This window comes from Alligator sinensis, unplaced genomic scaffold (assembly GCF_000455745.1).
Source record: "Alligator sinensis unplaced genomic scaffold, ASM45574v1 scaffold138_1, whole genome shotgun sequence".
Taxonomy (NCBI): Eukaryota; Metazoa; Chordata; order Crocodylia; family Alligatoridae; genus Alligator; species Alligator sinensis.
In genome coordinates this window covers 3,251,902-3,262,149 of record NW_005841862.1, presented here as the reverse complement: position 1 = coordinate 3,262,149, position 10,248 = coordinate 3,251,902, and the positions used below count along the sequence as shown (strand labels likewise).

Here is a 10,248-nt window from a genome sequence, read left to right as displayed (position 1 = left end):
GGAATGCAAGCAGCAGATGACCTCTCGCATGTTAGTTTTCCAATCAAATGATGAAATGACCAAGAGGAAAAAGAATGCTAAAAAATTATTCAAGCTATAGCTTAAACCCCAGGAGCCAAATTTTCACAGTGCAGAATTTGACCTAAGAATATATATAATTTTCAGGGGTACCTGTCTTTGAACAAGGCCAGTAAATGGATTTCAGTTATTTTTCTTGTTTACATGTTATACTCTGACATCAGGTCTACCAAAATGAATCTGGAGTCAGAACCCCTGGACTGATGGTATGTTTTGAAATTACATTTGGAACTATTATGGTATCTAGGATTCATTGGCAAGCTCTAGGGCTGCACTTACCTCTCTCTCCTGGTCTTTTCTAATTTGTCTTTCAAGATCATAATCTCTTTCTTGAGGGCGAGCTGCTGGCTCTCTGCATCCCGCAGTTCTTTCTTCAAGTTTTTGATTTCATTAGCATGCATTAGTTCTCGTTTGGATAGTTCCTCTTCATAGAAAACACTTTTCTTTTCCAAGTCGGCCTTTAATTTAGTGATCTCTTGCTGATGTTCTGTGCTGCTGACCCCTGGTGAGCGACCAATTTGCTTTTGCTAAAAAAGGAACAGCTCAACATTAGTTTTCTTGCACAGCAGAACACTGAAAATGTATGCTTAATAATAACTCAATCTTGATATACACAATCCTATGTTTAGAATATTGCACACTGTGAGAGTATAATTCATACAACAGACTGCAGTTACATATATGCATTTATCTCAACTGTTTAAAAGTCAGTGTCAGAACACAGTTAAGTCCAATTCTCCACTCTCTTCCTGTAGGCTAGCCGCTTACACATTATTTTCAAATCATGGCATAATATGGTTATATCACACTTTGGAATGTTAAAAGCCGCATTCTGCCTACTTATAGGCAACCAGGAAGAGACCACATGGTTTATTCTTGTGTTTCCCCAACACAAGCCCTTTGAGTTCACAAAACTGGAAGACTGATCGCATAAAATTCAAGCGACCACCCTAGAGTGGGAAAAGATATAGTCTCCAAATCTTACCAAGACCTCTTCTGATTCCAACTCACATACTTTCTACTTGAATTTCTCATATAAGCAATTTGTGAGACAGCTATAAGGGAGCAATTCAGAAACATCAATGCTGACTAGAACACAGGTGTCAAATATGACCAATCTTAAACCTTTTGGCCAGCAGCTTCGAAAAAGAACCAGGATGCAGTTCATCTAAATTTATCATGTATGCCACACCAGACTAGTGGGGAAAACAAACTCTACCTACCAAGAATGATAGCTTCTTCAGTCTGTATCAGTTTGAATGCTGCACAGCTGTTTGGCAAGATCTGCTATTTCAACATTGCTTGGGTTAGCTCTGAAAGCAAAGGACCGATATTCTGCACCCACTACAATCAATGCTTTCCTACTGACTAGTGTGGAAGAAAGTGTACACTCAAAATGAAGTAGAGCCTATTTGACTGAATATTAATCATCATCTGCTGTTCAAGTCTTAAAATCCAACACTAATTCCCAAGATGAAAGTACCTTTTAACAAAAAGACGTGGAATAGATCAGGTTTTTAAAATCCCTGAAACTTAATTATAAAATATGTAAAATAAAACATTTAGTAAAGCAACATGGTGCTTTAGGCAGGGCAGTTCAACTAGAAGCCTAAGATAACATCCCTGAGATATCAGCATGTCTAGTTATAACCACCAACTTTCCCATGAGCTAATAAAATTCTTCTCAGTCAGCATCAAACAAGGGTTTGTGTACCTTCACTTTGCTGATGCGCAAACAGATGTTGATAGCTACAGGCTGGCCAAGAAAACTTAGATCGTCTGCATTTCTACTGGACACCTATCTCAAGAAAAATAAGCCTTGCGACCAACATTGGCTTGGGAATGCATAACATCATTCCCAAGCCGATGTCAAAAAATATAATATAATTTACAATATCACAAGATTACCTCAATCAGAACAAAGACACAACAATCTAAGAGTAAAATCTTACTGTTATGACAGAGACAAACTAGGGAATAAGAGAATGATCCCATCTGAAGATGTCTCAGGGCAGGCGAGTGTGGAATAGAGCATGGGGATACATTGCTGGACAGATATCAACAACCATTTCACAGGTTTGCTGCTGCCTGACATGCTAGTTTTCTTCACTGAGACCTACCCACAGCAGGTGCAGTAGGTAAAACTGCAACCTTATGTACCAGGTACTTAGAAAGTTCCAATGCAATTTCAATTAAATTCTAAAGCATCAAAACATGAGCCCACAGCACAGAAGAATTGCTAGTGTGAAAGAAAGTGGTTGGTGAGCAATTGGGTATTGTTTCAAGAACTAAATATTAAAACAGAACTAGAGTTCAACAGTAGCATAAGGAATAGAAAATATATTCTGAGCTGGGCCCAAGCCTGATCTCCTGCTGCACGCATAAATGTTTTCATATGCATTTCCCTGAGTGCACAAACAGCGTAACTGTGAGGCACAAAAGGATGCAATATACTTATTTGCACACAGATGGTTAAAGGGCATGTTTGAAAATTTGAACAAGTTTCTTTAGCTTAAATAAAGAAAACAATACTAGTCTACCTCACAAAGATGATATGATTAATAATGTTACTAAGTGTATTTAGATATAATTATAACATGGAGGCACTGTTTACAACTGCAAAGACAGTATCACATTTTGAACATCAGTATGCATATAGAACACCATCACAAGAGACTGCAGTAATGCTTTGTAGATGCATCGACAAAAACTGTGAAGATTCAAACATGGCCACTCAATGTAATCATATTTTCTCCTTTATCACAGCTGAACACATTGTTAAAAGTTAATCTTGGAAGACTTTCTGCTTGGCTTCTGTGAGATTAGCCCTTAGTGATACTGCTATTTTTTGCTAGTTTTTATTTCAGGATACACAGCTTCCACCTTCCATAGATAAGAGTATTTTGCAGTTACAAAATCAAGGCTTTTATTGGGTGAGTATGGTTAACTATCTATGTTTTTGATACAAAGCTTTTTTACCTATAAAATGTTTGTTAAAGAAACTCTATAAGGAAGCAAAATATATTTAAACTCAACAGGCATATGCTTTGGCCATAATTTTTCTATTATTTTTTCTTTATTAAATAACCTGTCATGGCTCAGGTAGGGGAAAACAGGCAGGGGGCTGGAAATGTAATTTTCAACATGTCAAATATTTAAAAAATATATAATTTATTTTAAGTTTGTCTAGAGTGCTCCTATCAGTGAAGGTTTAGGAACACACACACAAATTTAAAAAATATGCTCATAAAACTTTCAAATGACATCAAAGTCCAAAGCCTCCTGTTTTCCCACCACACTTTCTTGTTCACAAATTCTCCCATCCCTTTTTCCAGTCCCCCCAAAAACCTGGGAAAATAGGCATGCTTTGAAATTCCAGCTTGAACATATTGAAAAACATTCAGCAGCATTAAGAAAAGGGGTTTTACATTTTTACTGAAAAAAGTCAGCACTAGGTATTAGCATTTAAGCCGACTGCAATAAGGAGGAACTGAAAGACTAAAATTTCTATAGAAATATACTGGCAATATAATAACAATACAATGCAAGAATAATGGGAAATATATAGGAGATGCTGAACATCTCTGTGTATCATTAAATTTAAGACTGAATTGTCCTAGCAGAGATTTGGCAGGATAAATCACATCACTGGAGTACTGCTTTATAAACATCACGGTTTGTACAGAAGTAGAAGAAAGTAAGTGTTGTGTTATATGATATCTGCGCATCTCCAGAGAGCACTTCTATTCCTATAATGGGGGCACATATGCACTCAGAGTGGACAACAGAATTGCTCCTACATTTCAGTCAGGTAACTCAGAGTTGGTTGCAAGCTGCATTTTGATTATAAACATACACTAGTAAAATAAGATTCTGCCCTATTTGGACAAATTACATGAAATCTTGTCAGCTGGGCTTGATGTAATTTATTCTAAGGTTCTTGGGTAACTGACTGAAGAAATCTTGGGGCTGTTAGTGGAGAATACATGATCCAGAAGACTAGAAAAGGCATCTATCTTTAACAAGGGGAAAAAGGAAGACCCAAGGGGTTACCGACCAGCCAGTCTTCAATTCCCAGAAAGATACTTATAAAAAATGAACAAGCCATTTGTAAATACCTAAAAGATAAAAATCACTGTGGATTTGTGAAGAACAAGTCATATCAAAACTATTAAATTTCCTTCTATGAAAGGGAACAGGCCTGGTGGATAGAGGAGAAGCAACAGATGTGATATATCTGGAGTTTAACCAGCCTTTTGACATTCACTTTCACAATAGCTTCATAAGCAAGCTAAGAAAAGGTGGTCCGGATGAATCTATTGTAATATGTATAGACAAACCATTAGAAAAAGTACTTAAACAGCAGTTAGTTATGACTCACTATCAAACTAGAAGGTTATATCAACTAGGTTCCCCAGGGGTTTGTCCTATGTTTGATACTATTCTATACTTTCCTTAATGGTTTGGATGATAGAATAGAGAACACACTTATTTAATGTGTATACAATACTGAGCTGGAAAGTGTTGCAAGCACTTTGGGAAACAGGATTAGAATTCAAAACAATCTTGACAAACTGGAGAAATGGCCTGAAATAGGTGAAATTTAATCAGGACAAGTACACTAAGGTAGGACTAATCAACTGCACAAATACTAAAAGAGGTATAACCGGAAAGGCAGGAGTTTTCCAGCAAAGTGTCTGAAGGTTATTGTCAATGACAAACTAAGCATGAGACAACAATATCATCATATTGTTGCAATGAGATATATAAACAGGAGTGTCATGTGTCAGAAATATGAGATAATTTTTCCATTCCACTCAGCTTTTGCATTTCCTTCAAGAAAGTTGTGAATCTTTGCAGTGTCCAGAGAAGAGCAATAAAAATGATGTGAGATCTAGAATACACAACTAGGAATAAAGATGGAAAGAAATGGAGTTGTTTTAGTCTACAGAAGAGAAGACTGAAGAGAGACCTAATAATAGTCTTAAAATACGTGAAAGTTCATTAAAAAGAAGGATGTTATAAACAGTTGTTTATATCCACTGGGGGCAGGACAAAAAGGAATGGGCTTAAAGTACAGCAAGGGAGAATTAGACATTAAAAAGCTTTAGCTGTAAAAATAGTGAAGCAATGGAACAGATTACCTAGAAAGGTAGTAGGATCTCCATCACTGGAGGTTTTTGAGATCAGATTAGAGAAACAGCTTTCAGGAATGGTTTAGATATAATTTGTCTTGACCTGGTACAGGGGGATAAACTACAGGACCCTTCAAAGTCCCTTCCAGCTCTATTTTCTATGATTCTTTCTGGAGTAGACACATATACTGCGCAATGCTGAGCTGTGGAGTCACCATGACTTGAAATGCTGTTGATTCTGCTGGGGCCCAGCCCAATGAACTATATGGTAAAGGGGATGAACAAAACTGTTAACTTACTGAAGAACATAGGGATTATAAAAACTAGTCTACATAATACGATTCAAATGATTCAAGGATGATTTCTTGTTCCACAGTTTCAGGTTCAAGTTATTTTTTAAAGTTGTGGTGTTTAAGAACAGCTATTCTGAGGTCAGTGATGAAAAATCCAGAGAGGCTGAATGTTCTGCACAAGGCTTTTTTTTCTTTCTGGAATTGATAGGTTCATGCCTTTCTGAACAAGTTAGTCTATAATGTGCCACCCTTCCCTGCCTCCTAAAAAGAAGTTACATTTGCCTGTTGAAAAACAATGCTTAAATTTTGAGCATATATAACATTAATTCAAGTTTGGTTATGAACAGACTGTGTTTAAAAATGGGAATCCATTTCTACATGTATCCCCCCCTACATACCACCCAGATCATTTTCTTCTTCATTTACTGACACTGACAATTTTTTGCCACTGTCAGAAATTCAGAACCTGTAGAGCTGTTAAAGAATAAACTACATCCTATATTCAAGTAACAACCACTACAGCCATCTTAGCTCTGATGCCAGACTTCATGGCTGCTGGAGACATAAGAACCAGAAGGAAGACTGCTTTGTTTTCTGAGAGCAGGCTGAATTTGCAACAGTTGTAGTCTTATGACATCTGGTTTAAGGAAAAATCAAATCTTCTAAAGCAGGGATCAGCAACCTATGGTCTGCAGGCTGGATCCAGTCTGCAAGAAGGTCCAAACTGGTTTGGGTGATGATGGCACAGAGCTGTACTGTGCTAGCCATCACTTCTGCAGAGCTTGAGCCCAGCCATACCCTCCACAGAGCCTGAGCTTGAGCTGTAGCAAGACGTCTTAACCAATCTGCCACCCTGCCTCTTAATGTTGGCAAGGATCCCAATGACACTGATTAACAAAACTGTTAACCATAGATTTTAAGCCCAGAAGGGAATGGTCTAGTCTGACCTTCTGCAAAACAAAGTTCATGGGATTTCACTTTGTACTTCCTGTTTGAAGGCCATAACTTTTAGAAAGGCATCCTATCTTGACTTAGAGACTTCAGGTGATTAAGAATCTATCATCTTTCTTAATAAAATCATCCACTAATTATCCTAATGAGTTAAGTGGAAACAAGATTTTGCCTTATGCAAACACTTATACAGAAACCAGGAAACCTATTTTTTTTCTGATCATCTTTTTGGACCTCCACAAAGCCTATTATATAATGCCACACAATGGGATAAGAGTTTTAGTTTGAACTGGTTAAATTCCTGATTCAGAAAGCATTTATTTATATAAATAACGACACTAAAATTAATAGGACTATTCATTTGTGCAAAGTTAGTCTCATACTTAAGTGTTTATCAGATTGCGGCCTTGCTAGACATACTTACCTAAGATATGCAGTACATTATAATTTTTCCCTTAAAATAATTACGTTAGGCTCATAACTGAAATATACCATTACAACAAATTAATACCCAACATGTCTGCATAGATATTGTCTGAAATACATTAACAAATTATAAAAGACCTTTTTTGACTTGTAGTGTTAGCAATTAGTAACAGAAGATAATGCCTGGTAATAAATACAGAAAAACTAAGGATTCCTTACAGTGACGCTTCGCTGACTATAGCCACCTTTTAATGTACACATAGGATACTGGTCAAAAGTTTGTGCTTGCTGGAACTTTGTTTCTTACACAGACTTTCATAGTGACAGCATGATACGACTTGCATTTGCATTCAGTACAGAGCAAGGTGAAGTGACAAATTCATAATGCCCTTTTGTCCCACGCCTGAAAATAATTTTACAGCTCAAATCCTAGCAGGCTGTTAAGTTTAAAGGTGTCAAAATCAAAGCAGACTAACCTTTAGTCCTTCTAGTTCACTCTCCAGCTGCTTACAGTACTGCTCACTTCGCTCACGCAATTTCCTGTCCTTAGATGCCTCAGCAGCTGCAGCTTCAGTTTGAACTTCCAGCTACAAAAATAATTGTTAACAATAGCCAGATTCGGATATTATACTTCTTCCAAACACACTGAGATTTCTTTTAGTGTGAGGGCTGAATGCCCAATTATTAGGCTGAAATTTTTGAATTCTTGAGAAACTAAATTTTGCATACAATACTATAATCAAATGAATATCACTCTAAAGATTCATAGACTCATATAATTTTATTTAAATAAAGGTAGTGAAATAAGCATTATTTTGCTTGCCTGAAAAGCCCTTCACATATCATTACTCCTCAAGGACTTTTTAAAACTCCTTTGGACTACTTACTTCTTTTTTTATTCTTTCTGTTCTGCGCAACTCCTGCCTTAAATTTTCCACCTTTTGCATCACCACTTCCATCTCTTCCTCCTTATCTCGGAGCTGGCGGGTAAGTTTCTGTTTTTGGGAGTGCAAGTCTGTCAGCCGCTCATTCATCTCTGAGAACTCCTGCATAGCCAGTTTCCGCTGGCTATGTGCATCTTTCAGCTCTTTGGCTTGGGATTTTAGTCTCTCACTAGACTCTGTCAGTTCCTACAGATTAAAAAAATGGAAAGGTTATAAACATACATAGAGCTACAGGGCTAAATTCTGCCCTACCTTTGGACAAGGGCATGAGGTTCTAAGTAAAAAGAAACTAAATATTTACATCCTAAAAAAAACACCCATATATGACAGGCTAAGTGCTTGCAATGAACTGTGAAAATTATCTATGAAGGTGAGAGGCCAGATTAAAAACAAATGCAGCCAACTGAATCTTGAATTTGGCCCACTACATAGATTCAGTGCATGGAGTATCAATACTTTTGAGACCATCTCATATAACAAAACAATGATGATATTTTAATTCAAAGTATTATTGTTGCACTTTTCCTGAATGATTTAAACCAAGTAAAGAAAAACTTGCATCAGTAAATATTATATCTGACAAATAAAAACTTCAAGTGATAAGTGAATGGAAAAATATTTTGTAAAAATCTCCGTCTTCAAAGACTTTGGTAATCTTCTACAGTTATAACTCCTGTATCCCATAGCTACACTATCATCAAGAACCAATAGCACAAATTACATATATATTCATAGAGAGCCTAAACACGCATGTAGTACAGGGAAGACGGAAAGCCCACTTTGTAATCTTGCTGGCTACGCAAGTCCAACAATAGTTTCCAAATGATCTAGCACTTAAAGAAGACTAAGGGTGCCTGTAGATGTGTAGGAGGTCTGCTCTGATGTGCTGTAATTATCCCAAGAGCCACTCTAATTAAAGTGCCCCTTCTCCCCCCACCCCGAGAGCACATGTAAAGATGCCCTTAGAGCCCAGTGCTGCCATGAAAAGATAGATGGATGGTCTCTCAAGTGGCTACATAAATCCCAAGGCAGTAATAGATCGTTTACAGATCAAAGCCAATACCTTAAATTTTACCTAGCAAATTAGTATCCAAAGTATTGGATGCTAATGGTTTAATGCATTCATGATGCAACACCCCATTCAGCAAGCAGATGCACCTATACTTTGCACCTGCTTCTGTTTCCCAGTTGGTTTAAGTTATAGCCCAGGGTAGAGCTCAAAATAATAAGTAGCATACGGAAATGAGGTTTGCATAAAAGTAGAAGTGTTACAACCTCCTGAGCAGAGGTGGGAGAACAAAAGGATGTTGTGAACAGGAAAATGATGTGCAGAAATACCTGGGTTAGCTCAGGTACTTGAAACAGTATAACTATGTTATAATTATAACATACAGGGTTTGGCCTAGGATCATTAGTCCTGTTATAGCATCAAACAAATGTAGCTATACTTTGGGGTACCTGAACTTGCTAGTTTAGCCTTAGCTTGGATTTTTCATGGCATTGCATTGTGCTATGTAGAGATATTCAAAAAAGAAGAGAAATAATTCTGGTGAGACTATTTGTATGTTCCCCAAGTTATTTCTTAAATCTTTCAATTTGAAGATCTTTTATCTCCCTCTGCTGGAAATACTCATGCAACACAAAGCAACCATCATCAGACTGTTCAGAGCATGACTTTCACCAGACTGATTAAATTAGTACTCTGGGGCAGTTCTTCTATCCTTTGCCTACTAACTGCTATAATTATCATTTTAATCTGAGGCCCAGAAAGGCTTTATGTGCAGCGAACATGGAGAACATTTCATGGATCTGTTTAATGTCTGGAATCAATCGGCAAGGACCACCCAATGTGATAGTACACGTAATGTTTAAAATGATCTCCTTGCGTCAAAAAAGGAATCAGAATTCGGAAAGAGTAATACATTTGCATCATCACCTAATCAATTTTACTGTGAAATTAAGATGTTAAGGGAACATTCATTTAAAATGAAATATAATAAAGTTACCAATATAACACTTTTTACCTTATTAAGGTCCTCTCTCTCTTGCTTCAGGCCTCTGATTTGTTTCTCAAAAGCCTTAATTTGCCTGGAAGCATCATCTAATTCTCGTCGTGCAGAACTGGCTTCCACTAGTTGCTGTTCCAGCTGTCCAGAATCTAGAAAAAAAGAGGTACTCCTAAATACATGAGGGGAAATCATGCTCGCTCTTGAGCAGCATAGACTAGCTGGCCTAAAGCTGTGCATAATACACAACACATATGCATTCTTTTATGGAGGTAGTGTAACAAAGGCCCCCTCTACATATTACAGGTCTTGCACAATTAACTTGAGACCAGTTACACATGCAAAGTACCCATCACACCATAAAAAGATCCAACCAGTTTTAATTTGCATGTGTAGCAGGGTCTCCTCTTAAGCT

General features: G+C 37.2%; 1 protein-coding gene across 11 annotated transcripts in view; it reads right to left on the bottom strand.

Annotated features, from left to right (window-relative positions):
- CDC42BPA (CDC42 binding protein kinase alpha) overlaps positions 1-10,248 on the bottom strand; it is a 349,682-nt gene that overhangs the window by 85,855 nt on the left and 253,579 nt on the right. For 10 of the 11 annotated variants that reach the window (XM_025216127.1, XM_025216130.1, XM_025216132.1 and 7 more), the window contains 4 exons: positions 9,852-9,985; positions 7,771-8,013; positions 7,360-7,470; positions 358-605 (listed from right to left, as the gene is read on the bottom strand). In XM_025216127.1, coding sequence (XP_025071912.1) covers positions 358-605; positions 7,360-7,470; positions 7,771-8,013; positions 9,852-9,985 — 736 coding nt within the window. The remainder of the gene's footprint in view (positions 1-357; positions 606-7,359; positions 7,471-7,770; positions 8,014-9,851; positions 9,986-10,248) is intronic. The other variant, XM_025216161.1, reaches the window with a different exon arrangement.